Genomic DNA, 15,810 nt, shown 5'->3' with positions numbered 1-15,810 from the left:
ATGCTCGCCCTTTCAGCCGTTAGGGCGTTATAATGTACAGCCAATCCCAGTATTCTTGATAAAATAGTAACCCAAGAGTTGGCGGTGATGACTAGCTGCCTTCCCTCTAGTCTTACACTGCTAAATTAGGGACGGCTAGCACAGATAGCCCTCGTGTAGCTTTGTGTGAAATTCAAAAACAAACAAACACAAAAAAATCAACTGCTATATTAAAAACAACTAATCTAGGTCACTCTTCGTTTTGGACTACTTTTGTTTGGTTGGTTACTAGGGTTTAACCATCTCTCCGTCTGATAGGACACTAACTGCTCCAATTGCGTTTTTTCATAAACACGAGAAAAAGTATGAACTCATAACGTGTTTTACCATTTTGCTATCCCTTGTTAATAATTAACAATGTAATAGGTTTATAGGAAATTTTATGAAGTATTTATGTTTAATACAAAACTGAAACACAATAAAAGGTACAGATAATGATTGCCGTCTGATAATTACTCATCAAAGCACTTAATGAACGCTGTCACGGTATTTAGTATAAATACAACTTTTTTTCTTGTGTCTTCTTCACACACATTAACTAATTAACTCAAAACGAGATTCCGAGGCCTTGAAGTGAAAACTGAAAACAAGCAGAAAGTACTAATCAATCAAATACATCATTAATGCGTGAAATAGATGTATGGATGGGTAGAAAGACTTAAAGCAGAGATACTTAAATGAATGAGGTTTCCAGCATGCAAGTGTATCTAACAAACTCTAACAAGATGAATGGTAATGTTCGCGCTTCTTTATTGTTCCTGGTCTCGCTTTGTCTGGTCTCAAGCTGGGGTATACACTCCAGTATTTTTGCAATCACGCAGAGGAACATGCGAGGTTTAACCACAGCTGTTCTGACCACTATCCACTCTACAGCTATTTATTGTGCAAATGAATGTGTAAAATATTTTCAGTGCAATAGCTTTGCCCTAGGTCCAAAACAAACAGATGGTTCCAGGATGCGGTCGTGTGATCTACTTTCGTCTGAAAATATTTCAGATATCACACCAAGTTCTGGATGGAATATCTTTTCGGTAAATGGAAAATACGACAATTTAATTTATTGATTTTTCAGGTACAAATAATACATTTAATACATTCAGTTAAAAAGTCTTAACAGTCGACCAGAAGTTTAATGATAAGTAAACAAACTTACTGAATCAGATGTTCAGTTCGCCATGTTAGTTAGAGTGCAAATAGCCTATTGTGTAGTTTTGTACTTAGAAATCAAGCCCCCAAAATCAAAGCCAGTATGTCTGCGGACTCACACCGCTAGAATCCCAGTTTCAATACCCGTGGTGGGAAGAACACATATAGCCCATTGTACAGCTTTGTGCTTAATTCTAAACAACAATTTCGAAATCAATAAATTCTGTAAGCAACCGCAAATATAGAATATTACGTATGTTATAATAACAATTTCCCACAGAAACAGAATGCTAAAGAAAAAGCCTGTTTTGACTTATTTGCATGTTTCAGAAACTAGAACTTTGTTGGATATTTTCACTCTATCGATGGTTTCATTATAGATCTTTTGAGCATTTAACAGATAAAATGTATTTTAAAATATATAAAGTTAGTACAATTGTTACTACTTTGAGTTCTTTAAGGTTGAGTCACACAGAAGTTACTGCGACTGTTATTTCGCTAAATGTTTGTGTGTAGTGAAAAACTAGTGTAACTGCTGCCTTCTTGACTATGCGGATTGGGTAACATAGGAACTTGTGCAATTGTTACCTTCCTAACTGCAGCAGACTGTGCAACACAAAAATCAGTTACAAGTATTACTTTATTCGTGCTTGTAGTTTCAATAAAATAGAAGACAGACCAATTGTTACTTACTTGAGTACTTGTAGGTCGTGTAAAACACAGAGTAGTCCAACTGTTACTTCATTCAGTACCTAGAAGTTTGAAACAGAAAGCAGTCCAACTGCTACTTCGTTGACTACTTGTATGTTGTGTAAAACAGAAAACAATCCAATGGCTACTTCATTCAGTACTTGTATGTTCTTTCCTCAGAGAAAATAATTACTATAAACAAGCTATTCATCACGTTTTATGAAAAAACAACAAACTGAAACAAAGTTTACCTTTACCAACAATGTTTGGAAGGTTCTTGTTTTTCGTTCTGGGCTTTTATAGGCCACTTTGGATATATTTTAAGGCTTAGTTGAAGCCTGATGTTTCTGTTGTAGTTATTACATCAAGTTATAAAACAGATTTAATTTGTGTCATAAACTGCTCTATTATTTTCTGAGAATTTCTTGTTTTCTTATTTTTGTGTTGAAGTTTCTCTTTATCATCCGTGTTTTTTATAATACAAAACAAAATACATAATTTTCATTTCAGATAAAGCCTGCTTTTATTTATGAAGTACTTAATACCGCTGGTGACGGTGCTAGTGTCGACAGTACTTGGATAGTGGATTGTAATTATAATCAAACTGGTTTCGCAAATGGCGTCCTTGTTGCATTGTGGTAAGTACTGCCTCGGCTGATTTCATGTGTGTGTTTGTGTGTTTTTCTTATAGCAAAGCCACATCGGGCTATCTGCTGAGCCCACCGAGGGGAATCGATCCCCGGATTTTAGCGGTGTAAATCCGTAGACATACCGCTGTACTAGCGGGGGGCAGGCTGATTTCGTAAAGCGTCAATAACGTCTCGTGCTTGTTATCATGATAAAAATCCTGGAATAACCTGTTGTTTAGGACGCTCAGTTCTTAATCTGTGGTTCGAAACACGATGTAGAATTTTCTGCCCTTGTGTTGTGGTCAATCTCATTATTCACTGGTAAATGTATACTAAGTGTTGACGGTGCGTACTGCCGGCCAACACCATTCCCTGTGATTGTCAGCTCAAAATTAGAGACGGCATAAATATATCGCTAAATTTTTGGTAATTCTGTTTAATTTTCAAGAGTTTTTCTAATTTCTTTAAATGTCTTTTATATCTTCTAAACAGGTATGTAGTAATTCTATAGAACATTGAACAATGTTATACAATATTCTACTGAAATTCTTAAATCACACAAATTACTTTAGAACTTTGATCCAGTTGTTTTTGACAATCTTCCCTATAAATATATAAAGAAAGTTTCAAGGAGTTCTAAAGAAGTTTATTTGTCTTAATTACTGACAAGGTTACTATGGCTGTCCCTAATTTTTGGGGCAATCTTTTGCCAACAAATAATAGAATTGACCTTCACCTTGTAACACTCACAAGGCTGAAAGAGCGGGTATGTTAGATAATGGGGTTTTGAACCCACGTCTTCCATAGAGGTTGGTTAACCTCTAGACTATACGATACCCAATTTCTTAATGGAACTATTTAAAACCTTTTTCGCAAGCGATAACCTTGGTAACTTCGCTTATACAAAACACAAAACAAACAATCATGAAAAATTCAAACAAAAGCCAAGTATTGACAACAACTGAAACATGCAAGAAAAAAATATATTTTAATTCTGATACATCATTGACATATTTTTTGATAGTTCGTAATTATAATTAAAGGACAGTATAGTTCTGAAACTCATATATAAACCTTAGGGTAAACTCTCATTCTATTATCAATGATTTGTCACTTTAAGAAACATATACGCTCGGAAATATGTTATTTAATAAGTGTTTAAAGTGCTATCCCATCTAGATCAACTGACGCTCGGAAATATGTTATTTAATAAGTGTTTAAAGTGCTATCCCATCTAGATCAACTGACGCTCGGAAATATGTTATTTAATAAGTGTTTAAAGTGCTATCCCATCTAGATCAACTGACGCTCGGAAATATGTTATTTAATAAGTGTTTAAAGTGCTATCCCATCTAGATCAACTGACGCTCGGAAATATGTTATTTAATAAGTGTTTAAAGTGCTATCCCATCTGGATCAACTGACGAATTATAGTATTAAACGAAAGGACTTTTTTGACAGTGACTTGTACAAAAAGAAACACAGATCTATTTTTTTTAAATCTGAAATGAGTAGATTAATATAAACGTTGAAAAACATTTTTGCTTTAAGTTGTTTATATTTAATTTTAATTACACCGTTGATAATAGTATAATACTGATGTAAATTAGAGAACTCATCAATTTAATTGGACGAAAACGCGTAAATGTTTGTCTGTAACATAATATAGTAAAAAGTGTATCCAGACTTATTTTGTTAGTGCTCACGTCAACAATTATTGTTTGATTATTGTATACACAACAGTAAGTTACCCCTGTTAAATCCATGCAGAGTATATAGGTATATTCAGTTTCTTTTGCTGAGATAAACAAACCCACTTAAAGAACCACGATAGGCGATAAACCACCATAGAAAACAAACTCGTTCCCAAAATAACTCAAGATCTTCCTTTATAACACTGAGAACTATACATAAATAATATACTATCATCCAATATTTAGTACGAACATAAAATCCCCAAGACTGTTTTATTGCTCTTATTATTTGTTTTGTTACCCTACAGCAAATACAACTTGGTATACTGCACCGAAACCTTTTGTAGAATACTAAATAAGGTACTGAAAAGGTCGTATGAGTGTTGAAAAGTCGAACTGGTTATTCAATGTTTCACATAAGCTAAAAAAGACCAAATTCTAGTACAAACGATGTTACCATTCCCTTTTAGAAAGTTATTTGTAATGACGTGTAAGGTAATGCATAACTGATCATATATTATCAATAATGAAAACAAAAAAGACAAAAACAGAGAAAACAAAATATTTTCAGCTGTAGAAACGAAACCTCAGGTTAAAGTTTCATAGTGACCATGTTTTTGTTATTGTTGTTTCTAAATCATCAGACTGAAGTTTCTCATTAACCGTGTTTTTGTTATTGTTGTTTCTAAACCACCAGACTGAAGTTTCTCATTAACCATGTTTTTGTTATTGTTGTTTCTAAACCACCAGACTGAAGTTTCACAATGACCATGTTTTTGTTATTGTTGTTTCTAAATCATCAGACTGAAGTTTCTTGTTAACAGTGTTTTTGTTATTGTTGTTTCTAAACCACCAGACTGAAGTTTCACAATGACTATGTTTTTGTTACTGTTGTTTTTAAATCATCAGACTGAAGTTTCACAGTGGCCATGTTTGTTTGTTATTGTTGTTTCTAAATCATCAGACTGAAGTTTCACAGTGACCATGTTTGTTTGTTATTGTTGTTTCTAAATCATCAGACTGAAGTTTCACAATGACCATGTTTGTTTGTTATTGTTGTTTCTAAATCATCAGACTGAAGTTTCACAGTGGCCATGTTTGTTTGTTATTGTTGTTTCTAAATCATCAGACTGAAGTTTCACAGTGGCCATGTTTGTTTGTTATTGTTGTTTCTAAATCATCAGACTGAAGTTTCACAGTGACCATGTTTGTTTGTTGCTTTTCTTGTTTGTAAATAAGAGCAACAAATTGTTATTCAAGAAAATTGTAGAAATAAATAAGCGATGTTGACATAAATGTTTATGTTCTGAATCTGCATATATATAGGAATAAGACGGACAAATAGACGTCACACTTACTCTTACAGGGAGACGTACTTCAATGATTCGGACATCGATAGGGCCAAATGCGCTCGGGTTCAGTTTGGCGAAATAACTCTGGTGGACACAACAAAAACTTTAGTAAAAGACACTGTCACAGATTCTGATTGTCCTCGTGATCACGTGGTTACCGGTAAGTGTAAATTGTGATTATTTTCAGTGTGTTCTAACAGCCTGCAACAATCCTTCATTTGTTGTTGATAAATCGTTATTTTTAACATGATGGAAGTAGTATAGTCTTATATATACAGTCTTTCTACCCTTCGTATTCTAACTTATTAATCAACGGGGCACAGTTGTCAGTACAAATTGTACCCCGAAATGTTTTATTTTTATTCTGTTAACGCTTGTTACAAGCTGGCGATACACGATATAATTATTTTTATCATAAGATATTATAGTACTCCTATTATATTTTTAAACATTACATTCCTAATCTAAGAATTATTTACAATAACCCTATAATATGCCTAACATAACGGCTTGTGGCAAATATAATTCATTACATCGTGCTATATGATTTATAAAACCATAGAAATTGTTGTTGTAACAAATGGCATATAAAATAGTATTCCAACCATTCAGATATTCGTTATATCCCAGCTCGTCTGAATAACTCTGGAATGAACGAAACGCGACACCGGCAATGGTTATGACGAATATAAAAGAATAGATTAGGAATATGCGGTTAAACATGTAATGCGAAAAACGTAATTTTTTATTGGTATATAATTAGATGTTTTTAGTTCTGTGTTGCCGGAGGTTTCTTTTTGGTATGTATTTGTAGGTTTTTACTAGTATTTAGCTGGACGTCTTTACTGGTGTGTAAATGGAAGATTTATTGGTATATAACTGGTGTTTAGCTGGAGGTTTTTATTGGTATGTAAATGAGAGATTTATTGGTATGTAACTAGAAATGTTTACTGGTACGTAACTAGACGATTTTACTAATGTGTAACTGAAGTTTGTATTGGTGTGTAAATGGAACAGTTATTAGTATATAACTGAAGACGTTTGTGTTTACGTAACTGGAGGACTTGATTTTTTCAACTGGATGTTTTTATTGGTGTATAGCTGAATGTATACCAAGTGTGTAGCTACAGATTTTTATTGGTATACAGCTGAATGTATATATTAGTGTGTAGCTACAGATTTTTATTGGTATATAGCTGAATGTATATATTAGTGTGTAGCTACAGATTTTTATTGGTATATAGCTGAATGTATATATTAGTGTGTAGCTACAGATTTTTATTGGTATACAGCTGAATGTATATATTAGTGTGTAGCTACAGATTTTTATTGGTATATAGCTGAATGTATATATTAGTGTGTAGCTACAGATTTTTATTGGTATATAGCTGAATGTATATATTAGTGTGTAGCTACAGATTTTTATTGGTATATAGCTGAATGTATATATTAGTGTGTAGCTACAGATTTTTATTGGTATATAGCTGAATGTATATATTAGTGTGTAGCTACAGATTTTTATTGGTATACAGCTGAATGTATATATTAGTGTGTAGCTACAGATTTTTATTGGTATATAGCTGAATGTATATATTAGTGTGTAGCCACAGATTCTTATTGGTATATAGCTGAACGTATATATTAGTGCGTAGCTACAGATTTTTATTGGTATACAGCTGAATGTATATATTAGTGTGTAGCTACAGATTTTTATTGGTATATAGCTGAATGTATATATTAGTGCGTAGCCACAGATTTTTATTGGTATACAGCTGAACGTATATATTAGTGCGTAGCTACAGATTTTTATTGGTATACAGCTGAACGTATATATTAGTGTGTAGCCACAGATTTTTTACTGGTATATAGCTGAACGTATATATTAGTGTGTAGCTACAGATTTTTATTGGTATATAGCTGAATGTATATATTAGTGTGTAGCTACAGATTTTTACTGGTATATAGCTGAATGTATATATTAGTGTGTAGCCACAGATTTTTATTGGTATATAGCTGAACGTATATATTAGTGTGTAGCCTACAGATTTTTATTGGTATACAGCTGAATGTATATATTAGTGTGTAGCCACAGATTTTTACTGGTATATAGCTGAACGTATATTAGTGCGTAGCTACAGATTCTTATTGGTATATAGCTGAACGTATATATTAGTGTGTAGCCACAGATTTTTACTGGTATACAGCTGAATGTATATATTAGTGTGTAGCCACAGATTTTATTGGTATATAGCTGAATGTATATATTAGTGTGTAGCTACAGATTTTTATTGGTATACAGCTGAATGTATATATTAGTGTGTAGCTACAGATTTTTATTGGTATATAGCTGAATGTATATATTAGTGTGTAGCTACAGATATTTATTGGTATATAGCTGAATGTATATATTAGTGTGTAGCTACAGATTTTTATTGGTATACAGCTGAATGTATATATCAGTGTGTAGCTACAGATTTTTATTGGTATATAGCTGAATGTATATATTAATGTGTAGCTACAGATTTTTATTGGTATACAGCTGAATGTATATATTAGTGTGTAGCTACAGATTTTTATTGGTATATAGCTGAATGTATATATTAGCGTGTAGCTACAGATTTTTATTGGTATATAGCTGAATGTATATATTAGTGTGTAGCTACAGATTTTTATTGGTATATAGCTGAATGTATATATTAGTGTGTAGCTACAGATTTTTATTGGTATACAGCTGAATGTATGTATTAGTGTGTAGCTACAGATTTTTATTGGTATACAGCTGAATGTATATATTAGTGTGTAGCTACAGATTTTTATTGGTATATAGCTGAATGTATATATTAGTGTGTAGCTACAGATTCTTATTGGTATATAGCTGAATGTATATATTAGTGTGTAGCTACAGATTTTTATTGGTATACAGCTGAATGTATATATTAGTGTGTAGCTACAGATTTTTATTGGTATATAGCTGAATGTATATATTAATGTGTAGCTACAGATTTTTATTGGTATACAGCTGAATGTATATATTAGTGTGTAGCTACAGATTTTTATTGGTATATAGCTGAATGTATATATTAGTGTGTAGTGCAGATTTTGTTATGTCAAAGTGTGCTTAAGCGTTACTTCTACAAGTATAATAGGAATTACTGAAGGTAATTATGTTAGTAATATGTTGTTACTACACTTATAGAAGGAGTTATTGAGAATATCTGTTAACAATGTGTTGTTAGTAAAATTATAATAGAAGTTACTTAGGTTGTCTGTGTTAACAATGTTTTATTAGTAAAATTATAAGTTACTGATAGTATCTATGTTAACATTGTGTTGTTAGTAAAATTACAATAGAGGTTACTGGAGGTATTTACGTTAACACTGTGTTATTATAAATTGATTTGAGTCTTGACATTCAAACTTTCAGTACGTGGGAATCTTTAATTATTCATGAATGTTTTTGTTCAGTTAAATCTGATTTTTACTAGAAGTAACGAACTTAAACTATAGTATGTACACACAAGTTATCAATCACACCGTGGTAGCTGGGAAGTATCTATTTCAGTGTGTTAAGAGTTGATAAAAATCTTAGAGATCGTATTAGCTTGAAAAACATCTGATAAAGCTTACGCTCTCCCAAGGTTCATGTAACCATTTCTTTCATAACTGTGCGTTAATTAACATTAATTCATGTTAATCTAAGAAATATATATATTAGTTATAAATGCTAAACAAAAGAATATTTAGTTCTTTAAATTAAAAACTAAACTATTAATGAGGTCATTTTATAAATAAGTTTGTTTTCATATTAGTGGAAAGATATATTTCATAAACAATCATTACTGAACTAATGACCGAGGTGAGAAAATTCTAAACTTATTTTATGTTTGACTAAACTTATTTTATTCGTAATATCATGCCTTTTGGTGAAAGTAAAAATAACCTGTTATATCCTTACAGCAGTTTGGGATGACAGAAGCGATTATAAAAATATGGACTACCAAAAATGTGTTCCTCTAACGCCAGTGTGGTCAGTTGACATCTCTACCTGTGAGCAGAAAGTGACAGGAATAGAGGTGGGGGGTGGGTCCAAAAAGGCAGATGATACGTGGAAATTTCAATGTGTAAGCAGTACAGACAAGTTTGCTGCAATAGTCGGAGTATTTCGAATCTATAAACAGTTACGGATAACTTGCTGTGATCTACTTCAAAACTTTTAAATATTCAGTTATATATAAGATATGCTTGACGTATTAGAACCTCACGTAAACTATATCTAGCAGTAATACATATAAATTTAAATTCACCTAAAATATCACACGCCATAAAGTTCCTTATGCTTACATACACTAATCTTACATCTTTCAGTTTACTATATAACCATATAAATTTTAAAAAAAAAATGTGATAACATGACACTGTTACAGTTATTTTTCTTGTTTTGGTAAGTTTATAAAATCAGTTAAAATAGGAACCGTAGAACACATCACTTCCAACATTCCTCTAATATTTTAGACACAGTCACTTAACAACATTGTGCTTTTTTAATATTTTAGACAAAACACCGTATTATTATAATATATCCTAGTATAATGTAACTTCACAATATTGCTTTAATACTTCCGGTTATACAATATAGTTTCACAGTATTGCTTAACTATTTTTGGTTATACACAGTATAGCTTCGCTATATTTATTTAATACTTCAGGTTATAATCACGAGTTTTTCATATTATTCTATACTTCAGATAATATACAATATAGATTTACGATATTGTTCTAATATTTCAGATTATAGATAAACTATATTCAAAATATTTCCTAATACTTCAAATTATTCACAATGTCGTGTCAAGATATTCTTATAATTTTAGATTATAGACATGTAGATTCACAATATTGTTCTGATATTTTATATTATAGATAATATAGCTCCACAACATTGTTTTAATACTTCACATTATCGACAATGTGCCTTCAATATATTATTTTAATATTTCTGATTATGGACAAATTGTTTTTATGTTGTTCCAATACTAATTAATCAATGTCAAGATATTGATTTAATATTTCAGAATATTAATTAAATGACATCAATAGGTTGTTTTAACGTTTTAGAATATTGAACAAATGGCGTTCACACAATATTTTAATAGAGAATTAAGAAGAACCATAGAGGAAAAACCATGTTTGACTGAACGTAATTGAAATGTTTAAATTAACACTTTTACTGTTAGAATTTACAAAGTTTATATCTTTCTCATTTTGTAAAAGGTTTTTAGTTTCAATAAAACACATTTAGTGTGAGATAAACATTGAAGTTCAATCCCACAATTTTAAATAAAAACAAAGTAAACTTTCCATATATATAAGTGCGTATGTACGTATGTTATGATGATTTCCGCCATTTTAAGAAAACAGTCCTTGTTGGAGAGTGTAAATAAAATATTCATATTTCATTAACGTGCACTATGAGTAGATCGTAGTAAAAAGACAATAGCACAACACTACATAATGAGTCAAAGTTTATTACGTTTTTAAACAACGCTGTAAGTAGTAATTTTGTATTGAAGTAATGAATTGTTTAGTACAAACTTTTATGTAGATAGTTGAACTAACCAAAACAGTTAAAATAACAAACTTTAATAACACTTTAATATAAGTGTTTTAATATGCATTTATGACGAGGAATATTATGTCCCAATTATTTTATTCCATATACTGAGAAATCAATCAGTATTGTAGTTTTCTTGTTAGTAAAGCTTTAGTTATCATTTCTGAATGAAGGATATTTAATTGTATATTGTTTTGAAATTTAGAAAGTACCAAAGTCGATCATATTTTTTATGATTTAATTGATTCATACACGAAAGATGTTCTGCAATTTATCCAAAATGTTGGTTGTTGTCCTTACTTAGTTCTCATACACATTGTTTATTACGTTAAATAATTAGAACTATTGGTTGACGAACCTTATCATAAATGTCACCATTGCCTAATGTACCTTAACACGAATGTAACCATTAGTTGACATAGTTTAACATAAATAGAACTATTTTATATCTTAATATAAATTTACAATATACTAAGTATTATCAGAAATTTGTTTTAAATCATCTACCAATTTTAATTCATGGTAGAATAATTGTTGTTTTTTAAGCACTTTAAATAAACTACTAGTTAAACCTGGAACATATGGCAACACTCAACATTTCTTTTTAATTTTACCATTACTAAATTATAAGATAATATCTTCATCCATTATGACTGCCTTAACCGCTCTGTATACAACAGTTGGGTTATATCCTATTTAAACTGCTATATATGTCATTAGTAACAATTCATTGTTAGTCTTCCTCGTTTATTTGTAAAGTGTAAGAATGGGGCGGAACCTGCTCTGCAGAAATTTAAATTTACAGGTCACGTGGTTTAGCTAAGAAGAAATAAATATGACACGTTCAATCTCGACAATGACGTGTAAACTTCGAAACATGAAGAGTTTTATACACTTTACATACGTTTTTAATTGTGTTTCGATTTTAATGTTCTGTGTTATTTACTTATCATTCTAGCATTCACCCACGTGCAAATAAAATAATAGCAACAATCCATTGTTTACTACTTTAAATAATAAATAAAACCACACATTGAGGTTTTTGAGGTATTTCATCTGATTTATATTGTACGTAAGATTTGTAACAGACAAGTTACGTGTATAAAGGACCCGAACATGGTGTCAGAAACCATACTAAGTAAAGACAGTAGAAGTGTATATCTGAACATCAAAACGTTCTGAACTCAGAGAATCTTGGATTCAAACTCAAAGTACACTTGAAATATTATGTGGAAGTCCATCACACCAAGTCCTCTGATAATCCATCAAAATAAATCATCTGTTAATCCATCACATAAAAAAATCATCTAAAAATCCATCACAAAGACTCATCTGATAATCCATCATAATAAATCCTCTAGTAATCCATTCATAATAGCGCAGATAGCCCTCGTGTAGCTTTGCGAGAAATTCAAAACAAACCAAATCCATCATAATAAATCATCTGGAAACCCATCAAAATAAGCCATCTGGAAATGAAATATAATAAATCATCTGGAAATATCATTATATAATTAGATGATACCACAAATTTAAGTAATGGACTTTTGTACCAAGATGACCAAGTTCGTTTTATATTTTATAATTATAAGAAGAATGACGTTTCGAGCTAGCGCTCTTCGTCAAATCGTAGAGTTCACAGCGAAGGCGCATGCACAAAATTCAAAGAATTTGCGTTTGTACTGTGTTGAATGTTGAGCGTGAAAATTCTAAGCAAAATTATATTTAATCCATAAATATTATAAATCATGAAAATATAAAACAGGTAGCAATTAACATTTATACAAAAAATGGAAAAATAGAAATCTACAGGAAACAAAAGCGGTAGTTTCAACAAGAATGTTTTAGGGTTACCAAGTTGTATAATAGCCTCATTTCTAGTTGTTCTATTTTGTGAATGTTTGTTGGAGCACTGTTAATTTCAAGAATCGAAACGACCTCATCGTCGTTGATGGCGAAATGTTTACCTACAGGTGTACTTTGGCTCTTCAGTTTAATATGGTTAATGTGTTTTCTTGCTCGATCATCGAGTGGACGGCTTGTTTATCCAGTGTATAAACTATTGCATTTTTTGTAAATTATACAGTAAATGATACTTTTAGTGGTAATTGTCTAAAAATCGTGTAATACACAACTTAGTGACTAAGCTACATATAAAACTTACAAATAAGCTCTCTTTTCTTCTTTATGTCAAAAACTACTGGTGAAAATAATAAAAAGTAAGTTTTTCAACGTTTAAATTTAATTATATTTAGTATACAACGAAGGTTTAATTTCTGGTCGTCATGACAACTAACGCCACACATGGCTGATAATAGTCCAAACTCTTATCTATCTGGGCTCGGCATGGCCAATTGTGTTGAGGCGTGCGACTCGTAATCTGAGGGTCGCGGGTTCGCACCCCCGTCGCGCCAAACATGCTTGCCCTTTCAGCCGTGGGGGTGTTATAATGTGACGGTCAATACCACTATTCGTTGGTAAAAGAGTAGCCCAAGAGTTGGCGGTGGGTGGTGATGACTAGCTGCCTTCCTTCTAGTCTTACACTGCTAAATTAGGGACGGCTAGCACAGATAGCCCTCGAGTAGCTTTGTGCGAAATTCAAAAACAAACAAACAAACTTATCTATCTCAAGTCAGCCAACAACCTAATCAAATAATTGCTGCTGTCTAAATCACTTCAATTTATACCTAAATAATATTCAAGTTTCCACAAACCACGATAACTAACCTACTGTTTATTTACCTTTAATTCAAGTATATGATTGGTACGACATTCAACGAACAAAAAATATTAAAATTAGACGAGTCGTAGATCAATCGACGAACATAATACATTAAAATATTCGATCTGTAGACCAGTAACTGAACAATAAGATATTAAAATACATGATTTATGGACAAATCAACGAACATAAAATATTACGATACACTATTTACAGGCGAAACGTTGTACATAAAATCTTAAAATACATTATTCTTCGCCCAAACGAAGTACAAGATTTGCATTAAGTAAAACGTGCATAAAATATTAAAATATAAGATCCATAGGCCAAGCAATGCTCACTACAGTGTAATAAAATTTCACGTTTTGTTACTCTTACGCCGATTTTAACAAGCTTATTAAATTTTGTGTTATAAGATACTGCAAATTTCGTGGTATGTTTGACGTTTCCACCGATAAAACATTTTAAACAATGCCGTAATTCGTACAACATGTACGTTCTAAGGTTTTGGAGGTTTCACAGTAGGTTTTTAACACTTCCAGCAAATTATGATTGTAACGTTGTAAGAATTAATGACGAAGCAAGCAGCACATCTTGAACTTTATTATCAGAAAACCGAAATTAACATTAATTGATAACCACATATTTCTTGGAACATATTCCTTTTGAGTTTTCATGAAATATTTTAGAAAGTATTCCCTAAATGATATTAATTCTACACCATATTTGTCATAACACTGTCAACAGAAAAATTAACTATTTCACTCACTAAGTGATTTATATCCTTCAGTCTAACTGAATTTAACTCAGTATTTTAGCCTAGTAAGGGCGGAAACTTACCGCTAACCCACCGACGGTATTTAACTCACAAATCAAAAAAATCTCATATACCCTAACTCAGTAATAACATTGATTACGAGAAAGTAAACTATTTCTCTCAGGAATTAGCGAAATAATTAACGATGGCTCTAGCCTAATGTTCTTAAACACTGACAAATAGAAAACTAACATTGTCGCTTATATACCAACAAACTCACTAATATAGCGGCTCTAGCCTAATTGTCTTAAAAACTGACAACAAGAAATCAGTGTCACACAAAACACTGAAGTTTAAAATGGCTTTCGCTAACATTATTATAATACTTAGAGCAGAAAAGTAAACTCTTTCAACTATAAATAAACAACTGATAAAGGCTTTTGGCCTAACTGTGTAATACACTGGCATCAAGAAAACTATATCCCTCACAAACCAACATACTAATGTATAATGGCTTTACCCTAACCCTGATTTGACACTTCAAACAGGAAAAAAAAAATTTCATTCACACACAAAGATATTTAATGGATAAAAAATTTAGCTTAACTTTGTTATACATAAACACATGGTTGCCTTTCCTAAACTGATTTTGACTTAACACCAATGGCCTATGATAATGAAAATATAGAAGAGGTAGGCTATAACAAAATATTTTTCTAAGAGGTTAAACATGCTACTTCTGCTCTTTAATTCGTGTTGACGTGGTATGGTAATGAAGGTAGTAATCTTCGGATAAAGCGTGATATTTTGAGTAGGTTTTGGCCTAAATTAAACTGTAACTTATTTGAATAGTTAGGCCTAGAATACGCCAAGTACTTTTACTTGCCACAGATGTACGGTTTTGTGTGTTCGTCGATAAACGCTAAGCCATAGCCATACAATAGACAATTTTTAGAATTATAAACCACTAGACTTAACGTTGAGCAACCGAGAAAAATTACTGTTTTGTTGTTGCTTTATTTTATTTGTATTTGTTTTTAAGAAGGCCATTAAATATCATATATTGTCTTAGGAAATTATATAGTATTGAAATGTATAAATAGTATATTTTTAGTACAGTCACAATACCAAGAACAACATTACGAAAAATAAAGTTGTATTGTAAAGATG

At 31.5% G+C, this 15,810-nt stretch overlaps 1 protein-coding gene across 1 annotated transcript; it reads left to right on the top strand.

Moving 5' to 3' along the window:
* The first annotated feature begins 756 nt into the window (after positions 1 to 756).
* Positions 757 to 10,197, top strand: LOC143258230 (uncharacterized). The gene is made up of 4 exons (XM_076517216.1): positions 757 to 1,070; positions 2,386 to 2,513; positions 5,565 to 5,710; positions 9,508 to 10,197. Exons 1-4 carry the CDS (start codon positions 765 to 767, stop codon positions 9,765 to 9,767), a joined length of 840 nt encoding a protein of 279 aa, XP_076373331.1. The 5' UTR covers positions 757 to 764; the 3' UTR covers positions 9,768 to 10,197.
* Positions 10,198 to 15,810: the final 5,613 nt, after the last annotated feature.

Source organism: Tachypleus tridentatus, chromosome 7 (assembly GCF_004210375.1).
Source record: "Tachypleus tridentatus isolate NWPU-2018 chromosome 7, ASM421037v1, whole genome shotgun sequence".
NCBI classification, from domain to species: domain Eukaryota; kingdom Metazoa; phylum Arthropoda; class Merostomata; order Xiphosura; family Limulidae; genus Tachypleus; species Tachypleus tridentatus.
Note: the sequence above shows the minus strand (reverse complement) of the source record. Positions and strands in the feature narration are given on the sequence as shown.

Bases quoted from the DNA above. Each gene is read 5' to 3' on its own strand.
- LOC143258230 (XM_076517216.1), top strand. From the start codon at position 765: ATGAATGGTAATGTTCGCGCTTCTTTATTGTTCCTGGTCTCGCTTTGT. The intron at 1,071-2,385 runs GTAAATGGAAAA...TTTTCATTTCAG, and splicing joins CTGGATGGAATATCTTTTCG to ATAAAGCCTGCTTTTATTTA. The intron at 5,711-9,507 runs GTAAGTGTAAAT...ATATCCTTACAG, and splicing joins TCGTGATCACGTGGTTACCG to CAGTTTGGGATGACAGAAGC.